Source organism: Corvus kubaryi, unplaced genomic scaffold (assembly GCF_017639235.1).
Source record: "Corvus kubaryi isolate FWS band 111438036 unplaced genomic scaffold, C.kubaryi_AGA036_p1.0 split1-37296, whole genome shotgun sequence".
In the NCBI taxonomy this organism is placed as follows: Eukaryota; Metazoa; Chordata; class Aves; order Passeriformes; family Corvidae; genus Corvus; species Corvus kubaryi.
This window is the reverse complement of record NW_024582075.1, coordinates 3,067,666-3,087,244: the sequence shown is the minus strand read 5'-3', so window position 1 is coordinate 3,087,244 and position 19,579 is coordinate 3,067,666. Positions and strand designations below refer to the sequence as shown.

At 39.9% G+C, this 19,579-nt stretch overlaps 1 protein-coding gene across 1 annotated transcript in view; it reads right to left on the bottom strand.

Annotated features, from left to right (window-relative positions):
• Window positions 1-19,579, bottom strand: part of DTWD2 (DTW domain containing 2) — a 73,489-nt gene that overhangs the window by 53,001 nt on the left and 909 nt on the right. Inside the window, exon 2 of the mRNA XM_042013150.1 lies at window positions 19,424-19,579. Within this exon, the coding sequence (XP_041869084.1) occupies window positions 19,424-19,579 (156 nt within the window). The remainder of the gene's footprint in view (window positions 1-19,423) is intronic.

The following is a 19,579-nucleotide window of genomic DNA, read 5'->3' as shown; positions in this document are numbered from 1 at the left end:
CTACAGGTGTCCTGTATTTATGCTGATCCCCAGGCACCTGATATTCATTGTTTAGCTCTCCACCACAGAACCTCATGTTTGACCCATTTGTTCTGAGTGTGGTTTACTCGCACAAATCACTATTTAAAAAAAGAAGCAAGAGACAATTATCCAGCTCCTACACTCAGCAGGAGAAAATAAAGCTCAGCAAGGTAAGTGTTGAAAACAAGAGTACAGACTATATGTGGTTCCATTTTAACATTTACTTTCAGAACAACCCGATATATTTCAGGGATTATGTCCTGATCTCTTACCAGGGGAAAAAAAAGTAAAAAGCAGCAAATCTATCTCAAAAAGCAAAAGCAAAATCATAGAAAGTGTCCACAATATAAGTCTTTAAAGAAGCTGCTGTGCTACTGCTGATTTTCAGCTCAGACTTTTCAGCTGTTGACAGCCAGCTACTAGAAATGGGATTTACATCACCAACTCATTTCTTCTTCAGCACCAAACAACGATCAGCTTGTAATGATTTTCAGTCAAAGTTCAACTGGTCTGGATTTAAACAACTGTAGCAATACATTTGAAAAGCCCTGCTTACAAAGATTACAAGATCTTATTCTTCCTAGATTGAAGACTAAAACTGGACTCAAAAGGCAACTCTGCAGAAGGGACAGAAGCAAGTCCCTTAGTTCATGACAAGCTCTGAATTCTCATTAAGGAAAATCTTCCTATCTTTTGGATAATTACATCAGTTAGTGCAGTCCTTCAAAAATTAGGCAAATAACTAAATAAATAAATACATTTCTCCTTAGAAAATGTGTATTTGTAAAAATATATAAAATTAATAAAGAAAAGCATCTTTCCTTCCAAGTGCCTGGTAGCTTATATATCATTCCAAACCTCTCTTCTATTTGGCATTACTGTATTTTTCACAGTGGTTTTCAACACTAAGTAAATAGTACAAGAGATTTTATCCTCATCTATAATTGTAGCAGCATATATTGAAGACATATTATCTAGAGAATTACCAATTATGGGTAAAGTGGCTTTTATGCAGAAGTTTATAACACTATAGTGACAACCAATTATATTAGAAGAATTTTAAATTAATTTGGACACTTCCTTTAGACTTTGACACTACAGTAGGAAGCAACACGTTACCCAGTAAAATTCTTTACATTCTTTAGTACATTCTTTAGTACAGCATGCATATGAATGCAAAAGAGTATGCTATCCTTAATGAGTGATCTCTTGCATATTTTTATCCTGAAGGTATACAGACAAAAAACAATATATTTCAAAAATGTGGATTAAGGCAGCCTAAACCTTATTAAAGGCTTTTAAGTTGCGCAGTGTTCTCATGTGTCCATTTCCCAAGGCAAATAACCTTTCTGCCTGACCAATTAAATCATAAGTAAAGGACAAACAAGTTAGTTTGGGGATTTTTTTTTTAACCTGGAATGTTCACGGCAGCTTTACAAGCCTAATCAAAACATATCCAAAACAACAAATATCTTCTAGTGCTTAAAAAGAGAAAAGGTACAAAGAAGAAAAGAACAAAATATCCACATTGTACCATTTTCTGAACTTATTACATGTAAGCAGACTTTGGCAGGCCGCTTTCCTTGTAAATAACTTAAATTAACAAATCAATAGGAGAACATTCTTTCAACAGCTTAACTGTTTACATTAAAGTTGGCTGTGGTTTCCACTGGAACTAATAGGAGTAAATAAATAAAATAGCATTTAGCTTATGCAGCACTGCAGTCATTACAGAAAGGCCAAGAAAGCCAAAAACTAATGAGCCTGAGATGGTTGACATTTTCATGCATCCTGGCTCTGCAGTCTGGCAAAATAGCTGGCACCGTAACAAGCTTGATGCCAGACAGCTAACAGAACTTTAATTTTGTTGAGGAAGGTGAAACGGTAATGGCACTAAAAGTGAGCCACTGAGACATTAAGAAGTTAAACTCAAGTCTTACACTGCCAGTTTATAATTCCCAATCTGTTTCACAAGTTTAAATGCTACCACAACAAAAGACAAAGCAAAAAATTGTGTAACCAAAACATCTCATGAAAAAGTCCAGAATTGCTCAGGGAAGAGAGGAACCCGCCAATGCAAACAAGACAGGCACCTGACAAAACAAGACAGAGGACAAAAAAAAAAAATTCCAACAATACAGCACCAGCATCTTGGGTCTGGTAGGCTTGGTAGTCCCTTGCAAGCCTGCACAAAGAGCCTCTGCATGGACGACTCGCAGAAACTGTGGCTAACCAGTCCTTCTCCCCCTCTTCTTCTCAGTCTGGTAGCTTGGTGTGAGGCAACACAGGCTCTTTAGCACCCCATGTATAATAACGGTTCATAATTAACACTGCAGTGAGACAGGGAAATTGAGATTAAGACACTGCTAACAGGACCTACTGACAGTACATTTCAGGTGCAGTGAGGGGTTCAAAAAACAACTGAAGCTCTGTAAATGCAGTCTACAAATCTAAAGTTAAATTTACCTAAAAGCTTCCTGCACTGTTGTTTTGTTATTACTTGTTTCGTGATTAAAAAAAGGGTGATTACAACTTCTCATTAAAGGTAACGTTGCAAAAAATCTAAGCAGGCAAGAATAAAAACTTCAAATACTGAATTTCTATGTCCTGGTTTATGGGGTTTTTTCAGTGTTAAGTTTGAAATGAGTGACAGCCTCTTCTTCAAAAAATGCTGAGCAAGTTTCAAGGAAAGGAGACTTTCTATCTCCACAAAAGCAATAGGTCTTTTCACATTTGAAATTTAGGTCTCCTATGCAACTTCCTCTTATCTAATATAGTGTTTTAAACACAGAACCTATCGAAATGTATACTTTATTTTTTAATAACAAAACCAAGTCTGAATCCTAGTTTGAAATAAGCAGATGAAAAAAGAGCATTATATGAAAAGCTAACTTCTGCATCAAATGACGTCAAGGGAATTCTGCCATTGATTTTTAATGAAAGCAGGTTCAGTACCCACACATATTTCAGAAGTTAAAAGCACTAAGTTCTTGTGTCTTTGAATCCCCACAACAGTGCTATTTCCTGTCACTTCCAGCTATGAATTTAACCTTTATTCCTTTCAAAAATTAAAAAAAAAAAATCTATGAAATGAAGGTATTGTTATAATTTATAAAGGTAAAACACAACACACAATAGAATTCCCTTTATAAAATATATTAAGTATTAACATAAAAGTAGATAACATCTATCAGACAAAACTCTTTTAAAGAATACATATTCCTGTTAAAAATAAGATTCTGTAGTTTATCTTCAACTGAATGCAAACAAAAATACAGTTAATGAAGCTTCATATGATGAATAACCTGTATGAGGAAAATGGTTAAATATGAAATAGAATCTTCAGTTAAAGTATTCTAGTATAATATTCATTTCTGCCATAGATGGTAGAAGAATGGAGTTGTGTTTATACACTCAGAAAACTTCAGTATAACTCAACATTATAAAACCATACAAAAAAGGCAGTGTGCAAACAATGTTCAGACTTCCTGATGCCGCTTAGCTGTAAGAGCACTTTAAATGCTACACTGCACTCTAGTGTCCTTTTTCTGAATAGCAGCACTTCTGTCAAGCACACAGATTCTGATCTACCATCAATCATATTAAAAAGCAGTCAGTTTCCTGATGTAACGCAACAAAATAATGTCTTTTAAAACATTATACCTGTAATTTAACAGTAAAAAGTTATTTCCCTAATATATGTTGATTTTTACTGAATAAAGAATACTTCTTTTATTTAACCAGGCATCAAATTCATTAAGCCATTCTAAAGCTTTTTCCGGATACTGGAAGATGCTGCTGTTAAGGTAAACAATCAATTCAGCACAAGTGCTTTTTAAATGCTTAATATAGTAGTCACCACATCAAATCTCAGAACCATATTGATTTTTACCACTCAAGGTGCTTTGCAGACTTCATGTCTTAGAAAAAAAATGCCCCATAATAACGTTTTCTCTCAAACAAGAAAGTTAGGCATCTGTTACATAGATGAAACTTTCTTGTTTAACTTGGAAACACTTGTTTTATAACTAATGTAGTATTTATTTAGCAAGCATGCTTATAAGAGTTAACAAAAAACAAGGTTAGACTGCACTTGAGTACCTCATTAAGAGATTGAGAGGAAAAAGAAGGATCACAACAGTTAATAGTTGATTTTGCACTCATAAAAGTATTATTTCCTGGTCTGAGAGGCCACTGGTATTAACTTAAACAGAGCACAGCAGTATAAAGCTATAACAGACTCATAAAATAATTCAGAATTGGACAGCTTTGGACTCAAAGCAGGCATTATTTCAAAGGCCTTGAGCCAACTGATCTTAGCCTATCAGAGTCTCACTAGGCAACCAGCTCTAGCAACCAGCTCACAAAGCGTAATTCGTTTTTCTGAAGTGAAATACTGCTACACTCTGATTGAAACAGACAGGACAGGGCCTATTCTCCCACCAGGGGATGCTGCTGGCCCGCGCTTACCCTGCTGCCCACCCCTGCTGCAGAGTGTTTCCCTTGCAGCCAGTACACAGGCTGACAGTGATACCTGGGCTTGTCTAGCCCTGGGCACTGAGCTTCGAATGTGCTGAATTTCGTGAGGTTCCTCATGACTCGACAGCTGTCAGTGTCTCTCTGAATGGCAGCTTTGACCTCCTGCAGTGCAGCAATTGCTTCCTCCACCTGGCTGTCACCTGCAAGCTGGCTGTGCATGCCTTCCACCCCATCACCTGGGAACTAGGAGCATGTTCAACAGCTCTGCACGCAGCATAAACCCCCACAAAAACCTCTCCTACTTTGAAATGTCAGTTGGTTGAGCTCAACAGCCCAGGAAGACCCATTAACTAGTCTTCATCTTTCCAGCTCAACTCTTGTAGAAAGCTCTCAAACGCTCCCTTAATATTCTTATGCTCCGACAAACATGACCACCCCTACTCCAGAACCTGTCATCATGGTTAGATACTGTTAAATCCAATTAACCAGTCTGTCAAAGAACATGCTCTTCTTCCATTTGTCCCCTACCCACATTTGTTTCAGTGGTACATGACTTCATTAGTCCTCTGATAGTGCCTTTACTAAATTTCTCCCCAACCACTCTCCCAACAGCTACAAAATCTGCATTTGCCAAGACAAACAGAACACAAAATGAAAGCGGTAGCTCATAACAGAACTTGAGTTTGACAGATTATATCCACTGCACTGTTATAAATGTCAAAGACATTACTGAACCAGTTTTAAAGACTTAAAGTCCAAGGTATTTGGGTGCCTAGATACCTTTAATACTACTTGAGTTATTCATCAGCATCCCTGTTCATTTTGTAAAACATGAAGCAGCTATAGGTGTAAGTAGGCTTGTTGTACACTACGGGTTATTTTTTAATCTACTTGGAGACAACATATTCTAAAAGGCACTTAAAATCAACTTAATGCACTGTATTAGCTGCCTGCTTTTCACATATTAGGGTTTTTTAAAGAACTTAGATGCTCAAGGAGAATTTGACTTAGGTCTCCAGAAGAATAAGCACAATTGGATTTCATTGATCTTTCTTTGGTATTTTAATGAAGAAATTTCCTATTAGAAGGTACAATTAACAACCCCTTCTATTAAAGACAACAAAATAAATTTAAACTCTAATGATTTTACAGCCTCACAAATTCATTTGTTGAAAATTCTAACAAAGAGAATTTCTAAAGTTTCTAACCAACAATTCTAATAAACCAAGGCAGGGAACAAAAGGGGGGCTTATTCCTAAATTGCTTAAGTGTAATATCGAATTCAAAAGTACCAGGAAAAACAAGTTCCATACATTAAAAACTGAATTAGAGAGCTACTGTTGTTTCATATACATAGCAAACCATACGAACCCCTAAATCAACTTTTTTTGGATCATCCTTTTTTATAAAATACCACTGTCTTGATTTACCATTTTACAGCTGTTAAGACTATAATCCATTGTTAACAAAACTAGTCTTATTTCTAATTAACTTTTCTGGCAGTAGATTTCCTCAGATTGTTTGGCTTCCTTAATAAACCCATAAACTCCAGGTGCTTTTTAGATAAGAAGCATTTTCTTTACACTATCTGACATAAGCATCAAAATATTGAATTCCTGAACATTTCGTATTCATTCCAATTTGACCCATTTATTCTCTGCCTAGTGCACAATTCATCTATCTTCAATTTCATTGAACTGGACTTTTGGAATAAATAGAAATGTTGAAGTGCTAAACAGAAATACAGGCAAGAATGCCAATTCCATGATACCATACGAAAATAAAAGTATTTTATAATAAATATTGTAAGGTTGTATAAGCTGATGCTGTCAATTCACACAAAAAGCATGTATTCAAAGGTGCTCCTTCCAAATGTAGGATGCATGCACACTCAATTTTATTTAATATTCCTAGCCTTTTGCACAACAGTTGATTGACTGCTTAAAAAAAGAAAAAAAAAGGAAAAAGCTCTCAGAAAATTGTATTATCAATTATTAATATATAAAAACCAAGGAAAGCATGTAGAAAGAAAAAGGTAAGCCAGAGTAAGTATTTGACTACTCAGTAGGTAAAAAAAATTCATGTTAACTTTACAACATAGATCATCTACTATCTACTACTTTGTGCCAGAAAAGCCATAGGATGAGGCCTCCAGGACTCATTTGGTCCATTTTCTTTACACAGTTCACAGGAAAACAAAAATTAAGTACAGCAAGGACACATTACCCTTCACATAACTAATACAGCTGGACATTTATATGAAACTATATTTGAGATTAAATAAAAATCATCTGTTAGAGACAGTTTGCGGTCTTCCAAATTGACATGCTAAACAGATTCAGGAACTGAGTACAAGAATTTAAAAAGAAATTCGTACCATAAATGATAGGCATAACTGGTGTAACTCAGAAATTGTATGTAGAAAGATGGAGGGGGAAAAAAAAAAAAGCTGTTGACTATGTCTTACAAGCCAAAGGAGAGGTATGCTTCTAGTAACACGGACAACTTCCAGGCTGACATATCCAGGAGTCTGAACTTGGACTAATTATTCCAAGCAAAAAGCATTACAGACTTTGATGAAAAACATCTCAGCAGAGCTTGTGAAGCAAAAGTTCAACTCTGGTAAAGCAATAGAAGTGACAAGTGAAAACGGAATCCAGTGCCCAGAACACGATCTGACTTAAAAAAAAAAAAGAGAAAGTGACATACAGGTGCATTGCAAGGGATAAAATGTGGATGGGAGATCAGGTGGTAGAATGACATACAGTCACTAAAAGGAAGAGAGAAGACCCCAACAAACACTACAGCTGAAAGGAAAAACAAACAAACAAAAATTCATAAATTAAAGACATCCAAAAAAAACAGGTGGAAGAAGTCAGATCACCCTGATAATTCATTCTCAGACTAGCCAGAGGGAAAAAATAGAAATTCTAAGCAAACAGTTTCAACAAGGGAGGAAGGTTTGAGTGATGCACCTGAAGTGGCGGAAAGCCCCTTTTTTAAAAAAAATTAAACAGAGGGGAAAACTAAAAAAAGAAAAAAACAAAAACCACCAGGTAACTGAAAAGCATCTGACAAGGCCAGTTAGTCACAGGATGCTCAGACAAACTCTAGATCATTACATCATCAAAAACTCAGGGATATGTCCAAGCTGGCTTTCCTCAAAAGGAGATAGCACTGCAGCTGAAATTCGCCTATGCTAATATCAGACGTAAGCCCTAGAAATTACATTAAAAATCATTCGATTTGCTGCACTTAAGCCAACTTTTATTTGGGTATATGGATAACAGTCTTCAGCTCCTTTTGTAACTCCCACAGAATGGAAAGTCAAATTCATCTTTTTTCACGTTTTTGCTTTGTGCTATGTTTACAAAAATCAAAAGCAAATCTCGAAAAATAACCATTGGTATTTTAGTATTCCTTACAATTAAACTGAGAAGGCTTGATCAACGTTGAAACATTTTTGACCACTTTTACAACACACTACCATCCCCAAGGAAAAGTTGTACTTGGTGTAATTACAAAATAGAAGCCAATCAAAGGTACTACAGTTGTTTTAATTAGCAAGACTATTCTCTGCTGCAGTTCTTGTCTTTAGTTGTGCTCCTATTAACCTATAGTTATCCACAGCCCACAGGTGGCCAGCCTGACATATTCTTTCTACTTTTTTTAATGCCAGCAGATCAAAAAATATGCTAACCAAGTCAGCTGAGGCACAAAACAAGCAGCCTAGAAAGGTCTCTACTCATTAATCTGATCACAGTATAATACAAAATGAGTAAATGCCTTTGAATTTTAGTCCAGCAGAAATACGTAACAGGAAATTCACAGAATTTTTAATTCACCAACAGCTCTGGCACCACTCATTATTGCTAATATGGACCAAAGAAACAACATGAGAAACTTCTGCATATACAGTAACTGCTAAACACAGAACAAAACTAAACAATGTTTAGCTTGATATTTATAATTCTAGCCAATAAAGATATAGAATTTAGTGAGCGAACTACAGTCATTTAAAGCAACATTACCAGAAGCATGTTAAGATTACAAAAGGCACTGAACTTCAAAAGTAACGCTTGATAATTTTTCCATTTACCTTCAGCTATTCTTAAAATGTGGTACAGATTACATATTATAGTTCATCAATTTCAAACAAGTTAAATCTTAATCTGTAGTTGTTAAATTCTGCATCTTTTTTACTAGCAAGAACACAATTTCAAGACACTCTCTTAACATTCCTCAAACTCCTTGAGAATCTTCTATTGAAAATAAATTAAAAACTTAAAAGACATTTGTGTCTATCAAGCAAAAAGGATTATTCTTGAGTGGAAGAGACTTTCAGTTTGTACACTCTTGCTTTTCACGCCCCCAGACCTATAAAAATTTCTTAGCCTCTTCAGAAGAGATGACATATTACTGCATAAATATCTCGGTTCTCCAGTGGCAGGGAAATCAACATAACCAATTAATGCTGAAATGAATTTTCACAGTTTGTCAAACAACTTTTTGCTGTTGCAAAAATAGGCACTTATTGTTAAAATATTCTGCATTCTGCTGTAAAACCATTCAGGAATGTTCTTTTCTTAATGCGTTCAAAACCTCAAAACAATAATTTGTTCTGTGGTCTCTGCTAGCCAGTGAAGTACAACCAACTCCAAGACTGGGGGGAGGAGGCCACTAGCACCTTCTTGCTTAAGAACATAACCCACTTTCTGGCTTTCTAAATGCAGTGCTTCTAACCTCTCAGTGTGAACACACGTTTCCCCAAGCTGGCTAAGAAAGCACAAATCAAATAACAAAAAAATGCAGTCATGGCAACGCAGTCCTTTTTGCCATTCACTTTCGCTACAGTGCTGACAAAGCCCCAGAGAAGGGTCAGACACCTGATTTACACCAAGGTCTCTCTGACCTTCTCAGCTGCCTATATACCTACACTTATGGAAACAGAAATATATTTATACATCTACCCTTATATATTACCTATTTATATTAAAATCACTCTATGTTGGGAATAAACACTTACATTACATCCACAGTAAGGAGATAAGAAATCTTTGCCAAATACTTCTAGCTATTTCCTGAAGAAATACAACCTATAGGTGAAAAGGCCTCAAACATTTTATCAGGTTTTCTGTGTTAAAATTAGCTTACAAAAGCCTCATTCCAGTTAAGGCAATTATGTCCCAGGTCTGGACGACACTTTGGAAAACCTATGCAAGCAATTACTGGGTCAACATGAGGGTACAACAGAATTGCAAAGGCACGGTATTTTTTGAAAAGTAATAAATGAAAAAGTTACAAGAAAGAAAATTCTGTTCCACAGGCCAAAAACCTATTAAGAGATAAATAATCTGATTCCTTCAGCTATACTGCAACACACAGAACAATTTACCCACTCTTCTATTAAAAGCAGCAGCTGAAGACAAGCCCTTTAAAAAACCTAGTTCTTCTCTCCAGTGCTTCCCTTCTAGGCACTCCCCTCTTCCCTAGCCTCAGACAGGAGATGTGCCACTTACAAAATCCTTCTACAAAAATCTAAAAGCAAATCTAAGACTTAATGTTATTGACACAATCACTTTTCACACATGCTCTGTTAGACATATCTGCAAAATACTGAATACTACCTACCAGAGCATCTTTCTCAGCAAATGCTATGCTGCAGACACTCTAGAGATAGATATGTAAACTATAGTACGTAGCATCTTTATAATGTAACCTTTGACTGTGATTAAGAACTGGAAGGCCAGATTCATGCTTACAAATACTACTATTTCTAGCTGTTTCTGCCTTATCTCAGAACTGTAAGAAATGAGACAACTCTTAAAAAGATTAATTTATTGAAAACAGAAAAATTGAAAAATTACAGAAATTAGAAAAATACAAAAATTTGGGATCATATGGCTCGGTAGATGGTATGCCCAGGAATGCAGGGATTTGAGATCTTTTGGCTGAGACAGCACTGGACCTCAGGTAGAGAAAAAGAACTTGCAGTGCTAGGCTGACTTTAAAAAAATTACTAAAGGCCCCTTAAAAGGAGTGAGGCTTTGAATGCCCAGCACCGACGCCTACCACAGCTGGCCTGCAGAGAGAGAGAGGAAGAGGCCCCACCTCTCTGCCTCATTCTTTTTAGAGTGTCTTTGCTTCGCCCCCAGTCCGCCCACAGCCCGCCCCTTCAGTCCAAAGCGATTGGTGCTTTCCCTTTGATAGATCATCTCCGTCCACCAATGGCTCATCGTTGTCAGAGGGGTGGTATTAGTTGAGATAAGGGAGCTGAAATGCCTTCATTAAAATTCACGTATTGAGGTTGCCATGGAGCTTGCCTGCAGGGTAATGGCTCTGTGGCTAAAAATAGCTGCTGGCTGTTAGAACTGGGGTTTTTGGCCTTGGAACCAGAATGCAAGTGAAAACACCTAAAAAAGGTATTAAAATACATCCAACACATCTTAAAACACTTGTAAAAGTATACAGTAAACGCAGGAAAGGTAACTCTTATGGTGTACAGGTGGTTTGAAATTTGAAAAGAGAGCATTAAGTTGGGGATTTTTAACTGGGGAATTTTTAACTGGGAAGGGTGCAACTTTCTTAATAAACCACTTTGAACAATTGAAAACACTGATAATGGAACTTGATTTTTGTACCTGGGCTGATGGGTTAATTTTAAGATTCAATTTTAAAATATTTAACTCAAAATTAATTAATTAATTAAAGCACTTAATATGCAAAGACCAAGCACAAATAGGGATTTCATGTATGACAAGAACTAAATGTTATTACCAGCTACTTGTGCTCTTCGGACAGATCTCACATTCGCCATTGTCTCCTTACTATCCGTGGTGGGTTGACCCTGGATAGGTGCCATATGCCCACCGAAGCCTCTAGCACTTCCCTCCTCAGCTGAATAGAGAGAGAACATATAATGAAAGGTTCATGGGGTGAGAGATAAGGACAGGGAGAGATTACTAACCAACCACCATTGCAGGCAAAGACCCAACTTAGGGAAATTTATTAGGTTTAATTTATTACTAATCAGAGTAGGATAAAAAGAATGAAACACAAATCCTAAAAACGCCTTCCCCCCACCCCTCCTTTCTTCCCAGGCTCAACTTCACTCCCAGTTTCTCTACCTGGGCAGACCCAGCAGTGTGGTCAGTTTGAAGAGCGGACAGAACTCCACTACTAAAGAAGTAGTAAAGTAGGTATGTTTATTTCCAGCTGGGACGCACGGGGGATCGCTCCTCCAAAGCCAAGCGTGCCGACAGCTGCATTCAGCTCGGTATTTATCGGGTTACAAGTTCCATATTCATTAAGTTTCGTAACATGCCTATACATATTCATCACCTAGCCCCGCCCAGCCTTGCTTCGTATTATAATGAACCCAAAAGTCATTTACATCCGCGTTGCGCTTGCGCAGTGTGGTCTGGTGTTTTCTTGGTAGGGGTCTTCGGGGGTCTTTTGGAGGAAGGCTGACGCTCTTCCTCGTCCTGAACTTTTAACCTTTCTTCTCCGCGCATGCTCTTTTGTATCCCTGGCCTTTGAGACTGGTTTGAGCTAGTTTGCAGGATGTCTGTCTGAGACCCCCCTGGTTTTATCAGAGTTCTCTTATCTTTTCTTCCTGCCCTGGTATGCTGACCAAGCTGGATGCATTGTTCCTGACAAACTAATTCTCCTGCTTCCCAACCCCCGATTCAAGTTCATCACACTCTGTCTCTGCTGCTCCTTTCTCTGCAAGGGGACAACTCCTCAGAGTCTTCCCCCGATCAGGTATCCCTTACCACAGGAGACAGTCCTCCGTGAACTTCTCCAACATGACCCCTTCCCCTGCCTGCAGTTTTTCATGAACTGCACCAGTGTGGGTCTGTTCGATAGGGTCACAAGTCCTGCAAACAAACCTGCTCCCACGCAGGTTCCTTGCCCTACGGGTCCACAGGTGCTACCAGGAGTCTGCTCCAGCCATGCTTCCCACAGGACCACAGCCTCTTTTGGGCATCCACCTGCTCTGGTGGGTTCTGCAAGAGCTGCAGATGGAGCTCTGCTCCATCACAGATCTCCATGGGCTATGGGGGGACAGCCTGCCTCACCATGGTCTTCACCCTGAGCTACAGGGGAATCACAGCAATGCTGCCACCATTGCTGATGGGCTCAGCCTTGGACCATGGCACATCTTCCTTGGAGCATTCGTGCATGTTAAGGGAGCTGGTTGATGCTATTTGGAGGACAGTTTTGATGATGTCCAGACAACGAGAGGTTGCTGAAGTCTGAAAGAAAGCAAATGTCACTCCTGTCTGCAAGACACTCCAGGAAAGTACAGGTCAGCCAACCTTACGTCAATCCCTGGGAAAGCAATAGAGAAATCCTCATGGAAACCATTTCTAAACAAAAGAAAAAAGGGTATTGAGAGTAGTCAGATGGATCTACAAAGGGAAAATCATGCTTAATCAGCTTGATGGCCCTCTATAGTGAGGTGACTCCCTTGGTGGATGAGGGGAAAGCAGTAAATGTTGTTCACCTCATCTTTTGTAATTCTTCTGACAGTGTCTCACCTTCCTAGATAAGCTGATAAAGTACCACCTGAATAAACTGACAGTGAAAAGAACTGCCTCAACAGCCAGGCACTGAGGACATAACCAGTGGGATAAAGTCCAGTTGGAGGCAATCTGCTAGTGGAATACTCCAGACATTGATACTGGGGTCAATGCCATTTAACCTTTTCACTGTGTCATCCCACCTGGATGCTGGGACAGAGCGCGCCCTTAGCAAGTTCACAGCCCATAGGTGTGGTGAGTACATGGCAGTGTGGCCATCCAAAGGTGTGACCAATGATAAACGAACTCTTTCAAGAAAAGGTTCAGAAAAAAATGTAGGAAGTCACCATGGCTATCATAAAGGAACTTGGACTTATTTCAACGCCAAGGGAAGGTGGCCTTCACTTTAGGTAACTGCTCCATGGATCAACTGTTTGCGTAAATGGTCTCCACTAAGAAAACCAGTAGAGACTATTATCTTCCTGACCCAGCCAGCCCAGCATGGAAGAAGTATTTATGTGTCTCAGCATAGTACAAAAGCTGAACAAACACATGATGAACTTCAAAAAGAGCAATGTGTTTGAGCTGGGTTCAACCCACATGTTCCCTTCTGGCAACTTAGGATGAACAGTGCACTTCTAGAAGAACCTTATCTGGGAATATTGGCCTCTGGCAGGACGGACCTTTAAAGGCTGGAGAAATAGGCTAGAAGGAACCTCATGAAGTTTCAGCACAGGTAAATGCAAAGTCCTGTATAAGAGGAAGAACAACCCCAGGGACCAATATACCCTTTGGAACCAAATAGCTAGCTGGAAAACAGCTCTGTAGGGAAGGAACTGGCAGAGAGGCTAATCATGAGCCAGCAAACTGTCCTGCAAAACGGGCTGCATTTAACAACACTGCCTGGAGGTCAAGAGAGGCGATCCTTCCCCTCTACTCAGCACTACTAAGGACACATCTGGAGTGTTGGGTCCAGATCTGGGCTTCCCAGAACATAACAAACTTACTGGAGTATGTCTAGCACACAGATAAAGATGACTAAGGGACTGGAGCACTCTTTGTATGAGAAGAGGCTGAGAACTTGGACTCTTTGGCCTGGAAAAGAGGAGGCTAAGGAGGATGTTATCCCTGTGTATAAATGACTGATGGGAGAGAATGAAGATGAAGCCAGGTTCTTCTCAACAGCACTCACTATCAGGGCAAGGTGCGAAACACACAAGTATGAAACTCCATCAGAACACAGGAAAATACTTTTTTACTGGTCAAACACTGGAAGAAGTTCCCAGAGTGGTTGTGGAGTTTCCATCCTTGGAAATATTCATAACCCAGCTGAACACAGTGCTAGGCAACCTGCTCTAGCTGACCCTGCTTCAGCAGGGGTCTGGACCCAAGATGATCTCAAGAGGTCCCTACCAACCTCACCCATTCTGTATGCAAGATTCTGTGATGTAAGCAACAGTGACATGATAGAGTGACCAGGCTACAGCCCCAGCCGAGTATGTCAGATGGTGAGGGTGGTCATTTACAATTATGTCCTCATAGGACGTGGGTATTCATCTCCACACAGCAAAAACAAAAACATGCTAACTGGAAAAAAATGATCCCAAAGTATGAGTAATAAAAGGTCAGGAAGCTATTTTCTTGCAACAGCCATTGCTAAAAGAATTAATGGGTGTTTATTTCACTTTCTGTGTTTGCTACTTGAACTTCAAAAATTCATATTTGCACCTAAATACCGTAACAGTGCTATAAAGTAACTGCATATATTTATTGTGCTGAAGAAAGCTCAGATTGCTTCTTCAGACTCAGCCTTTATATAACATAACAGAATTATTAACAAATATGTTACACTTATGTAAGAACATTACGTTTGTCCTCAAAATATGAAGCAGCACCATGTTATCACAAGTCATTATCAATTTATCAATGCTATCAAGAGCCCTCACAGCACTGAGATTCAGTAGAGTATCTGTAATATGTTAGATATAGGCAAAGGGAGTATTTATACTAAAGGATTAATGTTACTCCTTCTCTTCCCCCCATCCTTGAAATACATATACAGCATAGCAGCATATATATGGCTGGACAGTGTCTGGGCAGAAAGGGACCTGGGGGTACTGGTCCACAGCCGACTGAATATAAGCCAGCAGTGTGCCTTGGTGGCCAAGAAGACCAATGGCATCCTGGCCTGTATTAGGAATCATGTGGCCAGCAGGAGCAGGGAGGTCATTCTTCCCCCATGCTTGGCACTGGTGAGGCCACATCTTGAGTACCGTGTCCAGTTCTGGGCCCCTCAATTTAGAAAGGACGTTGAGGAGGTCCAGAGGAGGGCAACAAGGCTGGTGAGGGGCTTGGAACACAAGCCCTATGAGGAACGACTGAGGGAGCTGGGATTGTTTAGCCTGAAAGGAGGTTGTAGACAGGAGGGGGTTGGTCTCTTTCACCAGGCAGCAACTGACAGAACGAGAGGACACAGTCTCAAGCTGCATCAAGGAAGGTATAGGTTGGATATTAGGAAAAAGTTTTTCACTGAAAGCATAATCAAGTACTGGAATGGTCTACCCAGGGAGGTGGTAGAGCCACCATCTCTGGATGTGTTTAAAAAGAGACTGCACATGGCACTTGGTGCCATAGCCTAGTTGAGGTGTTAGGACATGGGTTGAACTCAAAGATCTTGGAGGTCTCTTCCAACCTCATTGTTCTGTGATTCTGTGATATCATAGCAGAACTGAGAAAACACCAATTGTTGTTAACCTAACTTTACAACATAAACCTGTCCTGCAAATACAGAGGACTGTTACCAGTGGCTTTTTGTGGTGGCCTGCAAGAGACCTAGCAACATCCAGAGATGATAAATTATTCACTTTAAAATCTTAATTTCTCCTGAGAATATTCCCCAGAAGTTCTCCTACAAATATGAAATTCTCCATATGTACAGTCAAGATCTGTGGCAAGAAGTCAATTGTGTATTCATAGCTCTTGTACTACAAAAAGGCTTTTCCCTAACAGAACACCATGTATCTAGAAAACAATGAAATTTGACCCACAGAAGGACACAATTTCAAAATGTTAAATTGCTATCAGTGTCATACCACAAAATCAAATTGTTGTCCTACATCAGTTGTGGGGCCTGCTTATTTTGTTTTTTCAAGCTAACAGCAACATGGAAACTATATTAAAGTTATTCTCCTATTTAAATGTTTGGGTGTGGGGCTTTAACTTCTGAAAGCAAGTAGAACACTCAAGCTAGCTATGAAAGCTTTAAGAAGTTATCAATTCAAAGTTTATCACCACTAACCTTTTGGTTTTGGCAGACAGACTGTGTCTTAAATTCTCTCCTCAAGAATAGAACAGTCAACTGCACATACTTCATTTGCATCAGCTGCTTGCCATCTCAAGCACCAACCATAAGCAGGGGCATTTTATACTTTTTTTTTTTAACTGGCACTTACACACACAAAAACCTTCAAAATGTAAAATTGCCTTACATTACTTCATTCAAATTCTCTACCACAATCTATTGCAAATGCTAGTATTTTCCCCACCACCACCACAGGCAATAGAAAGTCTCAAACACATAACACTTAAATGCATTCCGTTCCTTCAGGACACTCAAGCGACATTCACATTTATCCAAAATGAAAACTTATCTACCCTACTCCCACATTTCTATTTCACATCATGACTGACTGAGCACTTGTTTGCAAGTTGTCAATCAGCTGTCTTGCCATATCTAAAAAAAGTGAGAACCTGAAGTCAGTTCCCCTGAGAAATCACCAGATGATGCTAAAGCGAACCCATTCTTCCCTGCGTTTGTACTGAATTCAGACCTAAATCACTTTCATTAAGGTAACTTACGATAAAAATCTAGAGCTCAGAAAACTGAACAAGTCAATCAAACATATCTGGCCCCAACCAACATGGTTCAGAGTAATATTTCTTCCCATGAGGTACCCTAAATTACAGCCTTGCCCATTTTGACTCCAAGTCATGCCACAGAATGTCATGATCAATGAAAAGGATAATTTAGCTATAATCCTAGCTAATGAAGAATAGGATGGAGGGGATACATTGCAAAAATACACTGAACGTACAATTTAGTCTTGCCATTGCCATCACCATAAACAAGAAAATGCCACTTTCCTTTTTTCTTAAAAAGTAGCTCTGTGATCTTTTCATCCTCCTTGGTTTCTACACTTCTTTCAGTGTCTGTGCTCACTGTTCCCATGCTCCTCACAAACAGATGTATTTCATCCACAGCTCTTTAGGATGCTGATGTTTTAATACTACATGGTAATGAGGAGCTGAATAAACACTTTGATAAAAATCATGTTTACTATGAAAGAAAACAAAGAGATACCTATTCTAGAAACCATTTTTTGTATGTGACTCCACAGAGAATCTGTTCAAAATTGAAGGAACTCAAGTAGACATTGTGAAACACACTGACAAAATAAACAACAATAACAAGCAGTACTCTACAGGCATTTTAAAAGAACTCAAGGTTAAAAAGCTCAGTAAGAAATGACATTGGGTTAACTCTCACTCAGCAATTCCTTGGTATCTCAGGTCTAGAAATGTCAAGCAGCAAACAACTGTAGAAAAAATCTTCAAAAAATAAGACTGTTAATGTGAACAGAAACTACAAATAAAAATATGGTTAGTAGACCCTTACAAAAATACATGATTTATGTGAAAAGAAGTGGCATGGCTTTAGCAAAAGGAAACCCTACTTTTCAGAACTATTTAAGAGCTCTGAAAGAGTCAATAAATACAGGGGTGTGGGTGCTGTAGCTGACAAAAATCAACTTTTGCTTTCCAAAAGACTTCCTGAATGGTTACTAGGAAACTAAAGAGCCATAGAAAGAGGAAGGGTCCTTATTAATATAAATAGAAACACATCACCCAAGGTATAAATCTCCAGCTGGCTTGCTCAGGGCTGGAATACTATGTGCAAGGGAGGAAGGTGGAAGCCACAGCCAAAATAAAACGAAAAGGTAATTCCTCCCCCACTGTGGCTTGTAGGCCTGTGATATCTTCTTGCTAGCCAGATGTTGCTGATACATGAAATTTACATGCATTCAAGGGGGACTGGAGAAATTCACATCCAAAAAAAGCCCCTATATTTACTGGGGGATATTAGATACAAAATCACATCCAGCTCAAGAAGTTCTTTGAGCCGTACGTCACTGGGGAAAAGGAGGGCAGCAAAAGGCAAGTGTCAGTCACCTGCTTGGTTTTCACCTTTGAGCATCAACTACTGCTTATGACTACTTTTTCTAACAGTGAACACTTACAAATATGATGACTTGCCCAGTACATATTTTTTATTACACCTTACATACAGGAAACTCACCGGCAATAAGCTTCCGAACTCTGACACTTGAAAGAGACTACAACTACACTCTTAGCAAAATTACATGCCTTTCCACTTGTTTTACCAATGAACAGGAACAGATGAATCAGTATAGGTGCTGGGAGCCTTTTTTCCTTGGCAGTTATTTACAATCATTTCAGTTCAGGAAATGTGACAACCTGCACTCGCTTTACTAAACGGACATAGATACATAAACATAAAATCAGGTTATGAGGTATTTCTGTAAGACCATAAGTCATTACCTACTTTAAAAAGATACCTCAGTTCACAAGTTCTATTAACCAGTGCTTGAATGGATTTCAAAATTTGCTGTAAAGCTGTTATCATTTTCTTTTGACGAAGCACCAAAGACTGCTGCCCAGCCATACTGAAGACTCATGTACTCACTGCATGGCACTGAGGGGACACATCTTCCCCTTCACACCTCAGCTTTACTTTTCAAACATAAGGATACAGAGAAAAGGTGTAGCACCCTCTCTGTGTTGAGTCTCTAGGAACTCCCCACCACATTTACCCATTCCTTGGACAACAGAGTTAATTCACGTTATGTTATTGCTACACAACAGGTGTGTACATGCCTTTAGGACATGATGCCTTCAGGACAAGAGGCAACAGGCAGAAGCTGACGCACACCAAGTTCCACCTGAACATGAGAGAGAACACCTCTACTGTGCCTGGAACAGCTTGTCCAGAGAGGTTGTGGAGTCTCCATCACTGGGGATCTCCAATAACCATCTGGAGGCAATTCTGTGCCATGTGCTTTGGGATTCCAGATGACCCCGTGCGGTCCCTCCCAGCCTGAGCCGTTCCGTGACTGTGCCGTCCCATACGCGCTAGGGGGCGCACACGGCGAGGGAGACCCCGCTCACACCGATCCGCTCCGTGCGGGCGTCCCTGAGGGCGACTCAGTCCCTGCCGAGCCACCGACCCGCGCCCGCCCAGGGCCTCAGCGCCGCCTCACGGCGAGCGGGGCGGGGCCCACCGGCCCCGCTGCACCTCCGCGGCCCCACGCCCGCGTCACCTGCAGCGCCCGCACACGGGCCGCCTCTCGCAGCGCTCCACCGGCAGCTCCCACAGCCCCTCGCAGCCCTCGCCCTCCCCGCCCGCGGCCAGGGCCAGGGCCGGGGCCGGGGCCGGGGCCGTGGCCGGGCCCGGGTCCGGGTCCGCCCCGCCGCCG